Genomic DNA, 21,726 nt, shown 5'->3' on the forward strand with positions numbered 1-21,726 from the left:
GTGTAAAGCTAATAGCAGAGAGAATCAGGGGAGGACATGTCAAAACTGTTCTCACGGAGTAGTTTCTCTCAGAGCTCTCTCAGCCTCACCTACCTCACAGGGTGTCTGTTGTAAGGAGGAGGAGAAGGGAAGGCGATGGTAAGCCGCTTTGAGACTCGTTCGGGCAATGAAAAGGAGGGTATAAAAACCCACTCTTCTTCCAGCTTCTGCAATTAGACTCCAAAGGGCATGACGATGTTCCAGGGCTCTTGCTCCACATCTCTCTTCTAATCTGCCTCCTCAAGGATAACTGGAGCAGGATAAATCATGCCAAAGGAGGAAGTCTGCAATTTGCATAATATGCATACCGAGTTCAGCCCGACCCACTGGCTTCATTAGTTATACGCGGTGTTCCAGAAGCGTCTGGGATAAACAGTCTTGTCCATCTGCCTGAGGTGCCCAACTGTCCTGAGGTTTTCAGACTGAGGGCCAAACCAGGAGTGGGTAGGACATTCCATTCTGGTGATCCCGGGAGTTTCTAAAAATTAATTCACCGGCTTGGGGAGGTGGAGACTGTAGAAGGGGTTTAAGCCTACACACACATACCTCCTTTGCCCAACCCACAACATACAAATTTCCCTAATGGGAAGACACTAGCCCCCTGGAGCCCTTGACATTTGAGGAAAGGGTGCAGAGGAAGGATTACTTACCCTTTCCCTGCATGCAGCAGTTCTGAATGTAATGGGAAAGGCTGCACACCTGAAAAAATGTATATCATTGGGAGAGCTCTGGTCACGGAACCCCCAGTGCACATCTGGCTTAGCCAGTGTTATGGGAGTGTTTCTGGTTCTTTTAAACCATTAAAACCTTCTCCAGCTTCAAATGTGATACCACTGAGCATTGACATGAGAGAGTTGTTGGAACGCTTCGCATACATCATTTGGATTTGTAAAATAGCATCACCCTTATTGTGCAGATGGGGGTAGGGAGGCAACAGAGAAGGGTTGTCCAGATGTCCATGGGCTACAATTCCCTGCGAATGCTGGCAGGGGCTCATGGGAATTGAAGTCCATGGACATCTGGAGGACCGCAGTTTGACTACCCCTGGTCTAGAAGAACATAATTTGCATTCTTTCTAACCTCTCATATTTGAGTTATGGGAACTTCGCTTGCGTCAGTTTCTTGTCCCCAGATATCTCAAGTTCTGCCTCTGTCATAATTGAAGAGTCTCTGTGTTGTTATGTTATGAGTCAACAGTAATGGATAATGTTTAAAGATTTCTGGGATGGAACCAGCATTCAAATGCATGCAAAGGAAGCCTGTTTGCATATGTTGTGTTAAAGAGGCATTAAGACTGAATCCAGCATGTTTATTGCATTGCATTTACAACCTGGGCCAGCCTGTCTGAGTGCATCAGGATACAAAAGGTGCTGAGCTATCCCTAAAACCACGTAAGGGAATATTTCGACGGTGGGTTGGATCCAAGCTATCAGCAGGGCCCCAAAGGTGCCCTTCTGTCTGTGTAGCAAAGCATCCTTGCTCCGTGGTTACCCTCTCTGAATGGGAATAGTTTGCGAGCGGAAGAACATCTGTAGAGCCAGCCTCAGGGTTGGAACCCAGTTCTATGAAGCAATGTATTTAATGCATATTACTAAAACATGTAAACAGTTTTTGGGCTGCATCCTGCAGATCCATTAGTGGAAGGAGGGAACGGCCGTTCGTGGAACGGATTTAGCCATTCATTAAATGTGGCGGTTATCAGCTTCTATCTACTCCCTCAGTGGTAAATAAGAAAAGGTTACTTCCCAAAGATGGTGAGACATGACCGGAGGATTGCGCATGCCAAGAAACCTTTTGCCGCAGCGCAAACTGAAGGCCTGCCTTGTTCCAGTCTTTGTTAACAGAATTAGCTTCTCAGGAAGTAGCAAATGCTTGTAATTCCAGAATGGGTCGTTTCATTTTGAAGCAAGTTTTAAAAACAAAACAAAACAAAACCCTCCTGCATTGGCATTTGAGAGTTTCCTCTGCCAGCTGGCTTGAATTAAGCTACATGAATACCCTTATTGGATAACTACCTAATGGTGCATTAGCGCCAAACCAAATGGCTTAAAATGTCACTTCCCATTTTCAAGATGGCTACATTTGTTTTAATGGTTAACAGCAAGCTGGGTTACTCTAATGGCAGTCTTACGAAACAGGGACTGGCGCTGTGGTGGAATGGGGCACTATAGATCTACAGTGGTAGAATAGACTGTACTAAGTCAGAGGGTGGAGAATTGCATTTTGTATGATTGCCCAGTTTTGGCTGAGCATTCACATAAAGCACAAGAGTCCAAAGTGACTCTAGAATCTGCCCCTATGTGAATTAGATTTTTTGTTTGTTTTAATTGTAGGGCAAGGACTTGTAGGGCGCTTGCAGTTGGAAATGCTGCTGGCCGTTTTCCACCTCAAAATGTTCCCGCCTTGAACTGAAAAGGAGTGGTTCCGTGGTCGATATATTTAGCTGCCAATCAGCGTTCAATTATGCAAAGTAACTTCCTGCTTAAGGTGGTTGAGCATAATTTGAAAAGGGGAAGGTAGTGGCTGTTCCTGCCCTGGTCTAGGTGAACCAGGCTCATTCAAGCTCATGAGAGCTTGGAAGCTAAACAGGAGAGCTCAGGAGAGCTTGGAGGCTGGGAGTCCGTGGGGAAGTAGAGAGCTTGAAACCATAGAGCTGTTCTTTTTACAATGAAATGTGTTTTAAACTAACTCCTGTGTTAAAAGGGTTCCCTGGAAATTCTGACTCCGTGCTGGTAAAAATGTTTTTGAAGGAAGAAAACCCTGAGTTGTCAGCTGTTGCAGCAAAGTTTTATGCCAACCCCTGTACAATCCGTCACCTCATGGTAGAGTGACTCTTCTGTGAAATTTGTATATTGGGAATGTCCTATTTTATTCTATTTTTCTGAATAAGGGATTATTTCCTCCCTCCTGTTTTATTTTATTTGTTTCTGTTTTGTGTTTTATTATTGCTCTGGTCTAAAACCGTTTTTTAAAAATCCTATTCTATTCTAAGCAGGGATGGGAAATCACAACTTCCATAAGGAAATCCAGATTTGCTACACAGAGGTAGGCAATGGCAAGCCACCTCTGTTTGTCTCTTCCCTTGAAACCTCTACTGGCGTCACCATAAGCAAGTTGTGATTTGATGACACTTGGCACAGCCAGTGGCTCATCCAATTTCAAAAGAAGAGGTGGGGAAAGCTCCTGGAAGAAGAAAAATTACACAGGCAGTGAATACTTCTATTTCGTTGCATTTTCTGTGCCTAGAGGCCCAGCCTGGCTCATTCCCCCTTGTAACTGACCTCCCAAATAAAAAATCTGGGCTGGTTTGGTCTGTGCAAAGCAAGTGTGGGATTTCACTGTTCCCCCCACACTGTAATCAGGCACAGGAAGGCAGACTGTGTGTTTTCCAGACAGGTGCCATTGCACCAGGGAACAATTAGGAGAAGAAGAGCTGTGATGTTTGTTTGTTGCATCCTGCTTTTTACTACCCAAGGCCACTTACAATCGCCCTCCCTTCCTCTCCTACCTAGGAAAAAGATAGGCAAGCAAACAGATCCCGACATAATCGCTGCTTGAAAGGTCTTGGGGTCTGTGCCACAGCTGTGCTCCACAGAACCTGGAGTTTTCCTCTGTTTTCACAGAATCGTAGAAGTCTACTTTTATTTTTTATTTATTCAATTTATAGCTCGCCTTACTCCGAAGCTCAAGGCGGGTTACAAAAAAGTCATACCCCCAATATAAAACCCCTCCCCTAAAATCAACACCCCAATAAAGCATGAAGATAGTGAAATTCCCTTCTCCCCTCTACAGACAACCCCCGTGGGTCTGCTTGGTGATCTAGTGTAGCCTCAGCTGGGCCCAGTGATCTTAAGAACTTGGCCTCAACCCAAAAGCTGACAGAAGAGCTCCATTTTACAGGCTCTGCAGAACTCTGATAGTTCCATTGGGGCCCTCAGCCCTCCAGCAAGCTCATTCCACCAGGATGGAGCCAGGGCCAAAAAGGCCCTGGCCTGGGTCGAGGTCAGGTGTATTTCTCTGGGGCCAGGGACCTGTAACAGATTGATACCCGCATAGCGAAGAGCCCTGCCAGGGGCATAAGGACACAAGTGGTCCCTCCGAAAGGTAGGGCTCAAGGTAGGACTTCTAGCTGAAGTCACTTCCAGAATAGGAGATCTGAAGTTGATAGAAGTGTCCAAAGTTTGGAAGAAAGCTCCAAACCTTGCAGAGCAGAGGGTCAGGATCCAGGCCATTGTCCACCTCCTGGCATTTTATAATTCCCACTTCTGGGGAACAGCTCCATGCCATCTTGAAGATGTTCTGCTCTAGGCAGAAGATGACAGCAGGCCATGCCAGAGGAATCCTTGTTTCCCTCCAGGGACAACGCCTGAGGTGGTTGACAAGGAAATACTAAAAACGTATAGGACGAAATGGGCTTTCCTCACATTATTTTTGCACGTTGACCTATCAACATGGGAATGAAACTGTTCTGTTATATTTTTTGCTCACCATGAAGGAACAATGATGATTGTTAATGTTCCCATTTGTTTCTCTGGAATTGGCTATTGGGGCTTTGGGCAAGTCAGAGGTCACATAAGCAAGCTGCACGCCAAATGCGAATATTTGCATTCTCCGTGCCATTGTGAGCTCAGGGCTTTCAAATGTTCAGCTGTGGCCTCGGACTGATGCACTGGAGAGAATACAGGCAGTCTTTGTGCTGCCTTGAGAGAGCCTCTTCCTTAATGCTGTTCCTAAGCTATGCTACCAACCTCAGGGTGGGGCCCAGAGTTACCCTGGAATGAAACTAATCCCCAGACTACAGAGAAATGGCATATTGGGAGGGTTGATGCTATGGTAAACTCTATAGTTGCTTCGGTGGTAAACCATAGAGTTTAGGAGAAATGGAAATTATAGAGTGGCATCACATCTCTGCTCGTCTCCCTTCCCTCCTCAGGCATTAGCCCCCTATAATCTCCAGTAGTTCCCAAAATTTGTTTTGGCAACCCTATTCCTCAGGCATTTTCATCAGTCTTCCAAGTGTAAAGTCACCTGTTCTTAACATCTCTTTATTTTCTGGTTAGCCCTTTCCTGTGTGCACCACCAAAATGGCTGAGGAAGAGATGAGGTGATTTATTTACTTATTTGTAGACATCAGGGGCATGGTTTCAGAGATTTTTGAGGGCCAGATTTCACTATAGTGGAGGGGTGGGTTCTTAGATTGGGATAAGCTGTTACAGGGACATCCACTTTGGGGTTGGATGAGGCAACAGAAAATGTCACCCTGGTAGGAAAAAAAGCCAAGTATACTAAGCATGCCTGGTGATTTTTAATTCCCTACTCGATCATATGGCAGGAGGAGTGGTTAATATTTGTCTGGGAGATGGCATGGAATTGGAGGGGAGAGCTAAGCACCCGGCTTTAGCACTGATCTCTCATTAAATCCAGTGCCCCACCCCAAGCCATGCATTGAAGCTACAAGACACATGAAACAATCCAGTCATGGACTCCCCAGTAGAAAATGTAGGTTGGCCCAATGTCTAATAGATGTTGGCCAGGGCTCCTCATCCTTGTTGAACTCGTGGCCTTTTTTGAGGGGGGAGGGGAATTTTGAGAATTTAGCTGAGGTCAACCACCAAACGGCTACCAGAGAGGATTAGGGTCCAGGGCTGGCATCAGCATACCCTGGAGTGGAGCATTTGCCAGTCCCCAGGGATTTTGGTGTGTGTGAGTGGGGGGTGGGGTCACTGTCACTGACACTCACTCACATTTCCTGCCACTTGTATGCATGCCTTTCCCCACCGGTTTGTCAGCTATGCCTCCGACTGCTCACTGCGGTGGGACTCCAATGCTGTGCACATTAGACAATGCTGACAAGGAAAGGGTGTACAGGTGGTACAGGCAACTGCCAATGTGCAGTGGGAGGGCAGGCAAGAAGGAGAAGGATACCCATTCAGGTGGAAGATGGAAAGGATTAGGAGTAGGGGGGCTGGTAGTGAGCAGATTAGGACCTCTGGATACAGTGTTCACAGGGTCCCCCAAAACAAAGAACCAACCCTGCTGGCGTCAATCACAGAATTTGGGGGAGTTTCCAGGTATAGTATGCTCCTATGATGGAAGAACTGTCTCTGAATGGTCATTCCCTACTAGGGATGTCAGTCCCCAGGTGGGACCTGGGGATCCCCTGGAATACAGCTCACCTCCAGACCACAGTGAAGCAAATGGCCATTTTGGAAGGTGGACTCTGGCACTGATCTTCACTGAGGCACCTGTCTTCCCCAGGCTCCATCCCCAAATTTCCCAGTGATCCCCAACCTGGATCTGGCAGCCCTACTCCCCCACCCCTCACCGGTAGCCATAAGGGACTGGGCAACACTATTCCCTCCCAACACAAAGGTGAGGCCTCCTGGGCTCTTGGGAAGCACCTGATCTTCCAGTGACGTGGCGAACACCTGGGATAGCCTCTTTGCCTTGGCGAGGAAGGAGGAAGATCACAAGAAACACAGCAACGGGCTCCCTGTCGGAGGTCATTGATATAGGCTGAATCACAGTTCCTGTTCAAGTGAACACTACACAAGTGCACCCTCAAAAAGAACTGCTTTTACTTTCCCTCCCAAGTTTCCTGTATGTTGTGATTTCTTTTTTTTTTTTGCCTGTGTCAAACCTCACAAAATTGGGAGTATTCCATTCTCAGTATCACAGAGACAGGGATGGGGGGGAAGGTTGTTTGCAAATAAAAAGAGGTTTTATTAAGATCATGACTGACATTTGTGTGGTCGTGGCACTGTACATCTATTGTAGTTTTTAAAATGAAACAACAGCACGTACAAAAGAGGAAAAACAAACCCCAAACTTGGGCTAAATTTCTCTAGTTCTTAGCATCACAGGCTATTGTCCATGCTATTCAAAACTTCATTCCAGAAAGTTCCGAGGACCGGCTTATCTTTGGAGGGGTGGGGTGAAAGGTGAGAATTTCCAACTTAATTGAATATAAATAATGATCAATGGACTTTTTAAAACTTTTTTTTGATTTAATTACACATAAATAAATATATACAGATTTCAAAACAGTTTGGGTTTGGCCTCCTTCAAGTTCTGCTCCTTGTGCTTTAATCATGTATTAATTTATTATTATTTGTCATTTAATATTATTGGTAACGTTTTGAAAAAAACGGGAGGAGAGGCAGTGAGTTGTAAAGTATCACATCTCCTGGACCCCTGGCCAGCCAAATGGAACTGGAGCACAGCGGAGGCACAAGGATTTGAGCCCCCTTGCAGGAAACACGACCAAAACATAGGTAATGCTCCCTCTGACATGAAACCAAGAGAAAAGCCACAGTGACTGCCAATGGGTTAGAATCTGTAAACAAAGTCCCAAGACTGCTCAAGAGGAGCGCTGCTGGTTAAGTTAGTTTTTCCTTGGCCAGAGGATACAACCAAAGTGGACTTCGGTGAGCATTCGCTCTCTCTCCGTGACTCCTCCAGATCTGTCCCATGAGACAACTCAAAATCCATTGACTCTCAGTAGCTCTTGATTCCACCAGGACCTGTTTGCCTCGGGGTGGTTTGGCCAGGCCGTTAGAAACACCTCAATAGTTTTATGATTGTGGTTTTTGAAAAGAAAAATGTGGGGGGAAAGTAATTGCACACATGAGCTGGCTTCCGATATCCACTACCGCAAAACAAAAACGTCGATAGAAACTTATCGATGCATCTGGACTGGCATCCGTCACAGTGAAGTCCCCTTAGATGTTTTTCATCTGTCTTCACTTTCTGTTTACTTGATTTCCAAGAGGCATGTGTCATAGTCTGAGGAAACATGTGAGGAGGGAGGGGGTTCTTAATTGGCTTCTTTCCCTCCACACATTGATAAGACTAGGCCTCCTATTTAATGATCCAGGGAACGGAACAACTCTTACAGGGGCTGGCTGAGAAACTCTGGAGGTTATTTCCGATGTTTCACTTCTTTTTCTGAGGTTTTGGAGTCACCGACTGAGTGGCCATTCCCTGTGCTGTTCATGAACATTTTATCCAGCCCTTTGAGCGACTCTACCAAGTAGTTCTGGAACGCCGTCAGAGCCGCACAGATGGCTGGCCCCCCAAAACCGTGAGTTATTAAGCTGAAGTGGGTCAAACAACTCTGAACTCCGGGATCCAAGATGAGCGACGGGCGGCTGTTTCCAAGTGGGGAGCGATCTTGAGCCATCAAATCAGCAAATTCTTTGCAGATTTGCCTGGAACAAGAGGGGGGAGGAGAGAGGTGACATCCAGAAAGAAAAGATACCATTTATTTCTGCATTTTTAACCCTGCATACTTGGTGGCATTATAGATGGTTATTCATTATATTTTGCTCAGTTGCTGGGGAAAAGCTGCATAATTATTTTAACTCAATGATCCATTTGGACAGTGTAAAATTGCAGTAAATAGCCAAACCACAGTTAAAACCATTACCCCTATCTGTTCAAAATTCTTAAAACACTTTTAAAGACCTTTCACAAAGGAAATTCGGGATCAAATCCACAGGGAGGTAGAGGATGATAATGTGCATTTAAAAGCGGTATTTATTTACTAGATAGAAGATATCTACAGCTCCTCAATGGGGACCTAAAGCAATTTTTACATTGCTGTTTACCCCTTCTCCATGTTATCCTAATAACAACGCTCCTGTGAGGTGGGTTAGGTTGAGACAGTGCCTGGCCCAAGGCCCCCCAGGAAGTTTTCTCGGCAGAATGGCCATTCACACCTGGGTCTCCCAGATCTTTCTTCAAACAAACCAACAAGAAAATCACACAAAGGAGCAGCCCCAGACCGGCATTAAAAGGCAGCACACAAAAAGGCCTAGATGAAAAGCGATGTTTTGTTTAGTCCCTAGAACTCACTATGTGACAGGCAACCTGATGTGGTAAAGATTTCCACAGGTGCCACCATGGAGAAGGCCTTGTCTTCAGTGCTCACCCACCTCTCCTCAACGAGTAAGGCACACACCTCTGCAGCAGATCTTTGCTATCAGGCCAGTTTGTATGTATGTGTGTGTGTGTGTGTGTGGGGGGGTCTTTTCTATATCCTGGTCCCAGATCATTTAGGGTTTTGTAGATATCCACCAACATTTGACATGGACTGAGACAGAAACTAAGAGCCCCTTTTTCCCCCAATTCACTGGAAGTTACAGATTGATCAAACTTTTTTTAAAAAATAACCAATTTATTCAGCTTTGCCAAGAATAACCAGTTTCTCTGTTCTCAGGGCCTTTTCGTTTTCCTGTCAGTGGAATGGGAGCGGTACTTGGGAATTTTGCTTGCAGATATGTACAGGCCACTGTGAACGTTTACTCAAAAGTCCTACTGGAAAGCTGCAAGATGTCTCCAAATCACAGGGTAGCATTAAAACAAAAGGAGAGGCACTCTCCCAAGCCCCTTGCTGACCTTCCACTAGAGGAGAAGGGGGCACTCCATTCTTCCATGAACAGGACAGCAGTATAAGGTTTAAGCACAGGAAACTGTCATTTTTTATTCAAATGGGTAGCCGTGTTGTTCTGAAGTAGCATAATAAAATCAGAGTCCAGTAGCAGTTTACTAATTTACTAATTTAACATAATTAATTTTTGCTTTATATTCCCACTGTCATGTAGGGAGTTCTTAGTCTGAGGAAGAGTGCTTGCACTTGAAAGCTCACGCCTTGAATAAATCTTTGTTGGTCTTAAAGGAGCCACTGGACTCTGATTTTATTGTGTTATTTTTTATATATAAGACTGGAAACAAATGTTGCGCCAAAATTCTCCTCAGTTGTCTTCTCCCCTCCCCCTCCCTACCATGCCCTCTGTTGTGGAGTTCCTTAGGTGTAAAACTTTGGATCCTTAGCACAATAACCTTAAAATTCATCAGCAAGGCAACTGACAATCTGCACGCACAAAAATATTAAATGTGACTTTCTGAAAATTCACCAGACAGGGCAACATGTCATTTCCACCGTTCTTAGACAGGGATTCCCCCCCCCCTTTTTTTTTAGCAAAAGGGCAAGGATTGCATTGTGGACCCCTCCCCAAGCTTACTTGGTTGCTAACAGCATGTTCTTCCGGGCGTGGAGTTCACCGGGATCTGAGTGCTGGCGGCAGAGGTACTCTGCTGCTGCCTTGGCTGGGAATTCTGTTTCACACACATATCCGAAATCCCGGGCGAGATGAACAGCTTCTCCTGTAGAAATGGGGAGGGGGGAGGAGGGAAACTCATGAGGAAGGAAATCCCTGTTCTGCTATAATCCTAGATAGTTTGATGGTGCATGTAATTGGTGGGCGTGTGGCCTCTGGTCTCCAAATGACATTAAGAAATAGGATTTGGTTAATCAGCAGTCACCTGTCTTTCATCTGTTTAAAAAAATCTGCATATTATCAAATCCCCAAATCGGGTGCTTAGGGGAGATACTGAAGAAAACAGATGTTAAATCACCACTTAGTAAAGCAAACATCTCTAGGATATGGTAACAATCTATGGCAGCCTTTCTCCACTTTTTTACCGTAGAGAAACCCCTGAAACATTCTTTAGGCTTTGAGAAACCCCAGAAGTGGCGCAATTGTACAGAATATTGTTGGGAAGGATAGCTGTGTACATGCTCATCTGGGCCCCTCTTCCCATCCTCTCCAGGCCCATCACTGGCCTTCCCACCCATTCAAGAATCCCTTCCAGGGTTTCACAAAACCCTGGCTGAGAAAGCCTGATCTATGGTTATGATCTACTAACGCCTTTCTCTTTTTTAAAGACTTTTAAAAAAGACTTTTCCACTACAGAGGTGTCAGGAAAAGGTATATCTTTGCAATGCAAAGGGCTAGATACTTGCATCTCTTGAAAAGAAAAGCTGGGGATTCAGAGGAACCAGTAGATGGTTTCAACACACTCTTACAACATCATTTCAGTTACCAGTTTCATTTGATTGTTATGCCGGGAAGAAAGCTGTCCAGTGGCACAGCAGAGAAAATTGTGGTCATGAGAGGCTGGTGTGTGTTGAGCCCTTGGTGACGGGTACCTTCCCATCCCCTTGGCTTATTAATGCAGAAATGCGCCATACTAAGGATGGGGAAAGCCTCTACTTAGAGGGCAGCATTTGGCAGATCCTCCTTTTTAAAAACCCGCAGCCTTTTAATAGCCAAGGCAGACAAAAACCTCCGGCCCCCAATACCACTCTTTTCAGAAGTACCAAAGACCAACGGAAGGAGGGCAAGAAGCGACATTGGCAACTAGGTTAATACACTGTGGATGGATGGCCCCATCCGGCCAGCAGCAGGGGGGCTTGAAATGAATTAGCTCTCTGTCTGTCTGAGCAGGGTTTCAGGGGCCGGCCGTGATCAATGGCCATCAGCTCTGATTACTTCCGCAGGGATGCCTGAAGATGGATCAATTTCACCGATGAGAGGGCCTTCCCCGGAAATGATGGATGCCCAGCCTTGGTGCTCTTGCCCCGAGGAGGCCTCCGAACTTTGAGCAGAGACAACACAGACAGGAACAGATCTTTGTCTTAATCCTCCCTGGGTCCTTTGGAAAAAGGGATCACACAGGCGCCCTCCTACCCTGTGCTCAAAACAAGGCACAGAGCACTGATCTGCCTGGGCTTCTCTAAGCTCCCTTCAAAAAAGGAAACCTAGTGTGGCTTTCACGTGTCCTCTGCCAGAGCAACAGCATCTCCCTTCCCTCCCTTTACAACCTTAGTATTGCGCCCCGTTTAAAGGATTGTTGAGCCCAAGAATGAGAATTACTCTGTGAGGCCCAACCTAGAGTTTTATATCAATCAGTTCTGGACATGAGTCCTCATTAGAAAGTGAGTAGCTAGGACACACACATGGACACACAATTCATGCAGAGACACAACAGGAAGCTTCTGGACACACGTAATTCTTCTGCATGTTGACCTGGGGAGTGTGACTTACGATCTAAGGATGCAGCAGGAACATCTGCCAACTCGAAAGAGGCCAGTCCAAACTGATTCTTGCAGAGACATAATGGGCAGCCTCTTCTGGGAGAGATTACACTGGCAGGTATTTCAGCAATGCGGAAATCATCTAGGACAGTGACTCTCAAACTTTGTGAAATGGACGCACATGAACCCTTTAAATGAACACAGACGAGGCATATCTGGTGCCCTTTACATCAGGGAGGGGGGGGGAATCCTTGAGACGCATAGACAGGAAAGAAAGGAGCCTAGACTCAACTGCCCCACAGGTAGGGTTGCGAGCTCTGGGCTGGGAAATACCCAGAGACTTTGGGGGTGGAGCCGGGCATGGGTGGGACCTCAGTGGAGTATAATGCTAAGGAGTCCACCCTCCAAAGCAGCCATTTTCTCCAGGGGAATTGACCTCCATCACCTGGAGGAAGGTTGTAAAACCAGGGTCTCCCCAGGGACTGATATCCCTATCCAGAGGCTGAGTAAAAGCTGGGCCTGTAGATTCATTTGTTAAAAAGAGGAGTGTCAGACCTCGAGCCAGCCTGGATTGCGGAATCCAAGAGGTACAGCGCTTGACGGAATGCACTCTGCACTTGCTCAGGGGCAGTCCGGTTATCATGATCCACTGTCATGAAAACAGGTATGTGGACAAGAAAGTCTTGACTCAGACTAAGGGACTTCAACCCACGAGGGCTTGTAATTAACTTTGACGGCCCTACCCCGCCCCCCCCCCTCTCCCAACAGTAACTCGTGACAGGTCCCAGCTGTCTGGACAAAGTCAAAAGTATGGGCGAGTGTTTTCCCCAGTCCTCCTTTCCTTTTCTTCTCATGGAAATCATCCATTCACAGGAGCCTGGCCCAAGTGCCTTCGGGAACAACCGCTGCCTTGCAAACCTGCTCGTTTCATTTGCTGCCAACAAAGGAGACGGTGCTCCTCTTTCCCTCTCAGGCAGCTGCTTTTCCACCACAATAGATTTCCAGCATCACGCATTGGAGGGCTCCCATCTACAATGCAGGCGTCTCAGGTCAAGGACACCGACTGAAAACCGCCTTCATTTGCATTAGGGCAGAAGTGAGCAATGGGTGGAAATCCTCTCTGGGTTGATTCGGATGTCAAATAATTAACTGGTGTTCCCCTCCCTCCCAAGTTAATAACATGTGGGCTTGGCTTCCAGGATCTTTTGCCAGGCCAATGACAAGGTCAGCACAGAGGCTTAAGTCTTGCCGGTGGAAAGTTTCACCCACACACATCCCCGTGGCCTTGTGCTCATCTTGTTAACACGCAAGGAGCCTTCCTGCGTCAGATCAGTGGTCCATCTAATCCAGCGTCCTGTTTCACACAGCAGCCAACCAGTTGTCCTGGAGGGCCAACAAATGGCAGGCAGGCTTTCTCAACCAGGGTTTCGTAAAACCCTGGGGCTTCTTGAAGGCCCGCGAAAGGTTTCCCAAATGGATGGGAGTTCATTAATTTTAAATATATTTTTTAAATTTGCTAAACATTTACCTCCTACTCCCCTTCAAAATGGCCAATGACGGGCCTGGAGGGGGTGGGAAGGGGAGGGGCCCCAGGTGGGCATGTACACAGCTGTGCTTCCCAGCCATATTCTGCACAATCGCACCACTTCTGGGGTTCCTCAAAGCTTGAAGAATGTTTCAGGGGTTTCTCGACAGTAAAAAGAAATTGAGAAAGGCTGCTATAGAGGCTGAGGCCTTCCCCTGTTGCATCCTACTGCTGGTATTTAGAGGTTTGCTACCTTTGGATACGGAGGTTCTCCTTTATTTAATTAATTTATTTATATTTATATACCACTGCTCTCAAATGTCTCGCGGCAGTTTACAAAAATCCGTGAATACAATAAAATCCCATCAAAACCCATCAAAACACAATATCAAGATGGCGGATAATAAATATGTAACCCATTCCCCTCCCCCCGTTCAGCAAGGATGTATTACTCTCTATCTGGGAAGGAGGGACTTGGTTGATTTCAGCTAGAGATCCACAGCTGACAGCGCCGGGAACTGCTCTGGCCTCAACCATATGCTGGCGAAAGAGCTCCATCTTGACGAATAGATGGGCCTCTCCTCCATGAATCTGCCCCTTTTAAAACCATCCATACTTATGGCCCTCACTACATCCATTATTCGTTGAATGAAGAAGCACTTTCTTCTGTCAGGCTCACCGCTTTGCCCATCAACTTCACTGGGTGCTTCCAAGTTCTAGTATTATGAAGGAGAGGGATTCTATCTCCTGTCTCCACCCCCGGCATAATTTTATAAACTTATGTCATGTCCTACCAGAGTCTCCTGTTTTCTACACTGAAAATACCAAGACTCTTCAGTCTTTCTTCATAGGAAAGGGGCCCCAACCCCTCAGTCATCTCAGTGGCCCTCTGCTGCTCCTCTGCAATGTCATTTTTGACTTGCAGCAACCGGAACTGTAGGCAGTATCCCACAGGGTATGCCGTACACCAGGGGTAGTCAACCTGTGGTCCTCCAGATGTTCATGGACTACAAATGCTGGCAGGGGCTCATGGGAATTGTAGTCCATGAACATCTGGAGGACCACAGGTTGACTACTCCTGCCGTACACAGCATTTTTTATGTGATGTTCTTGCTTTCCAGTGTTGCCAGGGGCAATTTCCCCCCTGCTTTTGTTAGCAAAAACTTCCAAGCAAGGGAAGAAAGCAACGCCATCATGTGGTTTTACCTTCGGAGTTTAAGAAGTGAGGGCAGGTCGGGACACAAAGTCCAAAACAAGAAGAAACTGACCTAATTGGTGTTACAGGGATAATAAAGACGTTTTTCATTCTGATCAAAGTGTATCAAAGTCTGTTTATTGTTCCATAGGTCAAGCCAGAATGGGATCTAGATAATCTCCCTGTTTTCAAAGCCAAATGCTTCTCCTCAGTGGATTGTCCCTCTGAATATTTCTATGGAACGTAACCTCTTATATTCTTCTATATTTCAAAATGTCTTCATCAATAATCTTTGCGTATACTCTGGCCATAGGCTCTTCCCTGCGGCGAGGATCCTGAACAGGAATTCGGATTAAGACATTTTGAATTACAGACCTAAGACTGTTTGGAACATTAAACAGACTGATTGCTCTTTTTTTGATCAGATCAATTTTTTAAAATTATTTCTGGAACGCCAATTGGATCAGTTTCTTCTCGATTTTACCTTCAGAGTTTGTTGTGTAGCTGAGACTCGCTGTCATGTGTCATGAAGCCAAAGCAAAGTGAGCGCAAAGGCACATGACTGTAGTGGAATGCAGAAAATACACCTTTGGTAATGTACATTTTGCCTCCAACTCACAATAAAGGGATCGCTTGTCCACAGGGGTGGCAGATAGAGCAGTAAACATTGAAGGGCATTTAAGCTTCAGAGCCAGCATGGTGTAGTGGTTAAGAGCAGCTGCCTCTAATCTGGAGCCGAATTTGATCCCTCTCTTCTCTGCATGCAGCCAACTGGGTGACCTTGGGCCAGGCACAGTTCTCTCAGAATTCTCTCACCTACCTCACAGGGTGTCTGTTGTGGGAAGAGGGAAGAGTAGATGAATGTAAAACGATTTAAGACTCCTTTGGGTAGTAAAAAGCAAGGTACAAAAAAAATGCTCTTCTTCTTCGCCCTGGTCCCTCTTCACTGCTGCCCTCCTTTACTTCTAAGGAGTGTGAAAACTGGGCAGTCCAGCCAAGGGAGTCCCACTCACTCTGGGAGGCACACACCCTACTTCAAGCTTCTAGGTCAAAGCATTCACGGCCCAGGTCTTTGGGGGGTTCCAGGAAATAAAGGCCTTCAAGCTTGCACCCATCATGCTGTGATCAAGTCCCCATCAGCCCCAAGAGTCATCCAAGGTCATAGACACAAAGCTATCTTTTACAGAGAGTCTCTCTGGCAGTAGCTACCCAGAGGCTCAGGCCAAGGTCACCTCCTAACTTGTACCTAATTAGTCTATTTACAGTCCTGATAGAACTGTTCTTACAGAGCAATCCTGTCAGAGCTCTCTCAGTCTCTGCAATGAAGTGATAAGTGGGGTATACAACCCAACTCTTCTTCTTCTTCTTCTACCTCCCACCTGACCCTTTTAAATGTAGATGTTAGGGAACTTGAACTGGAGACCTTAAGTATACAAAGCTGCCATATCCTGAGTCAGACTCATTAGTCTAATAAGTTTCATACTGTCTACTCAGACTGGCAGCAACTCTCCAGGATCCCGCCAATTACTATTGGACCCTTTTAACTTGAAATGCTGGGGACGGAGCCCGGGACCCCTCTGAAAGCGAAGCAGACTCTCTTCTGAGTTCCAGCCCCTCCCCATAAGAAGCCAATTTATATTGACTCAGACAACTGATCTAGCAAAGTGGTTCTTAGCTGCTCTCACTGGCAGCAGTTCTGCAGAATCTTTGGCTGACGTCTTTCACATCACTTACTTCCTGGTCCTTTTAACTGGAAATGTTCCTAAGACTTATCCCGGGATATTGTATATGCTAATCAGGTGCTCTGCCTCTAAGCCACCACCCCTTCTAGTCTCATATCAAGTTTGTCAAGGGCCGTCTTGTCTATTCTGACTGCAGTAGCTCTCCAGAGGTCTTTCACATCACCTAACACCGGATCCTGTTTTGTTTTTGTTTTTAAAAAGCTCAGTTACAAAAAGAAAAAGGGAAATCAACCTCTCCCATCTATAGACACACAGCACTGAGGGCCAAAACAAATTTGCCAAAGATCATTGCCCATCTGTAAAAGCAAAATACGGATCCGGGCCACACAGAGTAAGGAGAAGGGATTTAACCTGCCAGCCTTTTCTTTCCAGCCCACCTAACCCAAATGAGTCTTGCTGAGTAGTTAGCAATGATTTAGCAGGAAGAAGGGTCTTCTCCCCCATCTCCTGTAACTTATAAGAAAAACACAAGGGCATTGGTTTCAGTTAGCGAAAGACAGCAGAGGCTGAAGGGTTAAATCTCTTCTCATCTTCCTGCCTGGCTCTAATGTGAATTGGAGCGGCATGTTTAATGAACAGGCCACCATGATCTTCCTCGCAGCTGTTTGTGCCTTTACATGTAAGAAGAGACACAACACTCTTTGTTTCTAGCCAGACAGTGAAGAGCTTTAAGGGCTAAATATTCCCTCTCCCTCTGAGGGATCCTCGGTGATGGTGGTCAGAAGAAGACGTACCTTCTACCAGGGACGTTAACAAGGTCACGTTTGCTGCTTTGCGTCTGCCAGCAGGTAGGTTTAACCCAATCTTCTCCAATCTTTCCCTTAAACATCTTCCTCCGTTTTTCGATTTTGCCCTGAAAGAGGAAAGAAGGGAGATGGAGCCGCTTCAGTGGATGGAAACGGAAATAAAAAGAAGAGAACTTAGTAAGGCATCTTCTCCATAATGGGTGTTTCCACGACAAAAGTCATAAACGGTGAGCCATCACATGCTAAAAGGGAAGCCAAGAATATAGTAAAGCGTTCAGTTGTGCGGGTTTGTTGTTCAGTGAACAGGTTCATAAGACCCTTTGGAGATAGGGTTGTCAGATCTGGGTTGGAAAATATCTGAAGATTTTGGGGATAGGGCTGGGAGTGGGCTGGATTTGGGGCAGGGAGAGACCTCAGTGGCATAAAATGCTATGGAGTCTACCTTCCAAAGCAGCAATTTTCTCCAGAGGAACTGATCTCTATCACCTGGAGATGATCTATAATTCTGGTGGATCCCCAAGTCTCACCTGTGGACTGGCATTCCTATGTGGAGATGATGTGGCAATTTGGGGGTACTCCCTTTTATGACCTCAAACATCTCAAGAACATGACTCACCTAGTCCCAAGGTAGAACCTGGGGATGCTAGTCCCAAGGTAGAACCTGGGGATCCCCTGCAATTACAGCTCATCTCCAGTTAATGGAGATGAGCAGAAAATGGCTGCTTTGCAGGGAGGACTTCATAGCATTATACTCCACTGAGGTCCTTCCCTGCCCCAGATCCCACCCAACTCCCAGTGTCTCCAGGCATTTCCAAACCCAGAGCTGGCAACCTAACTCACCTATCAGTTGAGAAGACTAGACAGCAGGCTGTAAACATGGGCTATGATAGAGATATGCTGGAAATTTCCCAGGCACCAGCTGTCTTTAGGACTTGAATAAGCAAGCTCAATGAGACAGGGTAAAAGACATTAACAGCCCAAAAAAACAAACAACAGTACTGCAAAATAAAGGGGGGGGGATGCATTGCAGACACTTGAGAACCATGTTTTGGAAATGGAAAAGGTGGACTTCTCATGGATACTTTAGAACAATATTTTAGAAATGAAAAAGTTGAAATGTCACAGCTTGATCTATTGGGGGAAGAGGAAGAAGGAGGAGGAGGAGAAGTAGGAGGAGGAGTTGGTCCTTATATGGCACTTTTCCCAACCACGGGTCTCCAAGTGGCTTACAATCCCCTTTCCTTTCCTCTCCCCACAACAGACACCCTGTGAGATAGGTGAGGCTGAGAGAGCCTGACATTACTGCTTGGTCAGAACAGCTTTATCAGTGCTGTGGCAAGCCCAAGGTCACCCAGCTGGCTGCATGTGGGGGAGTGCAGATTCAAACCTGGCTCGCCAGATTAGAAGTTGACACTCCTAACCACTACACCAAGCTTGTATCATTATCCCAGCACTTCATTACATCCATTTAGCAATCGGCCCAGGGTTTCCCAACCAAGGGTCCATGGACCCCTGGGAGTCAGCAGGAGGTCTGAAGGGAGACCTCCTGCTCATGAGAGCTCTGAAGCGTCATGGTATGGGCGGGCAGTCTGGGCTGTCTTCTCAGTGCCACCATAGTAGTAGTAGAGGGGAGGGAACAAAAGGAGGGCTAAGGGTGTGGGTTTTGATGTCACTTCTGGGGGCGTGTCACGGGGTGTGGCCATCTGACATCACTTCCAGGGCTCCTTGAAGTCTGAAAAATTATTTCTGGGGCTCCTCCAAAGTCGAAGGTAGAAAAAGGCTGGATTGGACCCTGCCCCAATGTCAGCCATTTTTGTGATGGTGCCCAATCCCCATTCTCAAAATTCCAAAAACATCCATTGGCGCACCAAGATGAGGGGACCGAGTACTACATCCCATTCTACCATCACCACCAAGTAAAAGTTCAGATGGGAGGGGGGAAATTACTCACCTCCGGAGAACTCCACCCAGGAGGGAGGCATTGAGACACTCGGGGGGCGACAGCCGCCTCTGGACCTCACCAACAGTCACTTTGTACTTTGAGGTGGAGCTGAGGAGGGAGAGGCGGCCTGGCACAGAGCAGAAGACCTCGTTGGGATTGGTCACCCCTCCGATCAGGGTGTCCTTGTTCATCGTCAGGGCAGAGATGGTGGTGCCATTGGCTTTTGAGGGAATAGGCACTAAAAAGGAAACAAAATTCATGAAATAGAACAAAGAGGGTATTCTCTAAGGCAGAGTTTTTGATCTTTCCTTTTAACCACAGGCAACAGCCTGTGACTTACTCAGCTGGAAGTACGTGGCAAGAGGTCATAGGACACCATAGCCACGTGAAAGGGCGTAGAAGAGTCAAAGTCTCTGATCCCTGCCTGTGCTAAAGTGAGATCTTCTCCACCATTTTCCTAACTGACCTTGTCCTACTGACTGGCTGCTTGTCTCAGCATGCATGCATACAGACAGAAAGCATGGAGCCCTTGTTCCCTTTGCACTAGCGACAGGTCCTTTGGTGAAGCCACAAAAGAATAACAGCTATACAAGGTTGGACTGTGACCCATAGCTTGAACATCAATGGCTCTAAGGTGCCAAAGTGCTCTTGCAGATGTGGCAGAGTTAATTTCTGAAGTGTTAATGCCACAATCCCTATTATGTTATCAAAGGTATCATTAGTAGTACCTCAATAGCAGACAAGCTTCCCATATACTCCCCAGGCACACACACTGATGTGATAAAACACATACATGTACAATGCTGATCTACAACAATTTAAGAGTCGGTTTTGTGCTAACACCTACATAGAGTGGACCGTTTCTGCACTGGAGTCTTTGTGCTGGGCTGCAGGCTGGAGTTTGACTTGGAGCAGGTTGCCCCACCAATTCCTATTCCCGCACAGGGGAGCATTTGGCCTGGTGTACCTCATGTGCCCAGGTTTTGTGCTCCCACACAGGAACTGGGTCAGCGAAGTTCCCAGTGCGGAAACAAGGAAACCTATCTGTCTGAATTGATCTCAAGAAGAAAATCTGCCTGTGATCACCACCAAGAGGGTTGTGTCACAAGCCATTAAGTCACTCCCGAATTATGGTGACCCTATGAGTTAATGACCTCCCAAACATCTATTGCTAGCAGCCTTTCAAATGGAGGGCTGTGGCTTCCTTTATTGTGTCCCTGTTGGCTCTTCCTCTTTTCCTACTGCCTCCAACTTTTCCTAGCAGTGTTGTCTTTTCCAGTGAGTTTTGTCTCCTCGTGACGTAGCCAAGAGGGCTAACAACTTTTTAAGGTAGTATTGCATGGACACAAAAGCGTATTCCTTGAACAAAACTTGGTTGGTCTTTAAGGCACCACAGGACTCAAAGTTTGTTCTTCTCCTTCAGACCAACATGGATACACACACCTGAATTGATTATTCTGCCTAGCTCTTTTATCTGCAGCATTATACCTGGGAAGAAACGAACCCATTTTCTTCTCTCCCTCCCCCCCCTCACACTTTTTAAGAGGTTTGTGGGGAGGGGGTTGTAAGACGAATGCCATTTTCGATAGAATTTAATAGTTATCTCCAGTGGGAATGCTTTACACTGAGGTCTCTTTGGGAACACACATCCCCCTTCAATGCAGGTTTTCAAAGGTTGCCCTCGCATGCTCCAAATCAGTTAAGCCTCGACATTCTTTGCGGTTTGCCCACTAGCGACTGCTTCATAAGTGAGTCCCGACAGTCTCTGCCGCTTAAAGGCTAGATCAACAAACCTGTGCTTTTTAAAAAATACATGCAAAGGGAAACTTGCAGGCCCAAATTGAAAGAGCAAAGCCACGCCAGGCAGTCAGAAAGGGCTGAGCAGAGGGAACCCATTAAGAGGGCCCTGACAATCAGGACATTGTGAACCCAGGGCTCTCCGAACTTGTTAGCAGCACTATAAAAAGCCAGCACATGTTATATAAAAAAGAGACCGCTTTCGGGGCTGAAAGAGATGAATGGAAATCTGCCGAGGCACAGGGAGTTCTCTCGGCAGGAGATCCCGCCAAAGGGTACGGAGGGCAGGACAAGTCCTGAGCTCCCTGCCACAAGTTCCCCTTCCAAATGCAAAGGTCCAAGCAAAGCCATTAGATACAATTCCCTAGTGGATCTCATGTAATGAGGGTGCCAAATGGGGCGGGGAGAGGGGGGGTTAGCTCTGCAAAAAAGCAGGGGGCAGTGTAGTAGCTGGGACTTGAGCTGGCAGCATTGTGCTTCTTGTCTCAACTACGACCTCAAAAGGCAGCCTTCTGCAGGTTGCATGAGTGCTCTCTCTCTCTCTCTCTCACTCACACACACACACACACACCCTCTCGCAATACAGAGAACAATATCACTGGCCCACTTTCATAGGATTGTGGCACAGAGAACTGCAATGATGTCTAGGGGGTGCTTTTGCAACACTTTTGAATATGTGACATTGAAAGGACAAAAATGACCCCATGTTCATTCTCCTGGTTCATCCAGCTAAGGCAGGGGTAGGCAAACTGTGGCCCTTCAGGTGTCCATGGACTACAATTCCCATGAGCCCCTGCCAGGGGGTGGGCAAATGCTGGCAGGGGCTCGTGGGAATTGTAGTCCATGGACATCTGGAGGG

At 46.6% G+C, this 21,726-nt stretch overlaps 1 protein-coding gene across 3 annotated transcripts in view; it reads right to left on the reverse strand.

Annotated features, from left to right (window-relative positions):
• Positions 1-6,738: 6,738 nt before the first annotated feature.
• TFAP2E (transcription factor AP-2 epsilon) overlaps positions 6,739-21,726 on the reverse strand; it is an 87,559-nt gene continuing 72,571 nt past the window's right edge. For all 3 annotated transcript variants that reach the window (XM_077337571.1, XM_077337572.1, XM_077337570.1), the window contains 4 exons: positions 19,080-19,308; positions 17,117-17,235; positions 10,065-10,206; positions 6,739-8,249 (listed from right to left, as the gene is read on the reverse strand). In XM_077337571.1, coding sequence (XP_077193686.1) covers positions 7,961-8,249; positions 10,065-10,206; positions 17,117-17,235; positions 19,080-19,308 — 779 coding nt within the window. In that variant the 3' untranslated portion in view covers positions 6,739-7,960. The remainder of the gene's footprint in view (positions 8,250-10,064; positions 10,207-17,116; positions 17,236-19,079; positions 19,309-21,726) is intronic.

This window comes from Paroedura picta, chromosome 5, assembly GCF_049243985.1.
Source record: "Paroedura picta isolate Pp20150507F chromosome 5, Ppicta_v3.0, whole genome shotgun sequence".
Lineage (NCBI taxonomy): Eukaryota > Metazoa > Chordata > Lepidosauria > Squamata > Gekkonidae > Paroedura > Paroedura picta.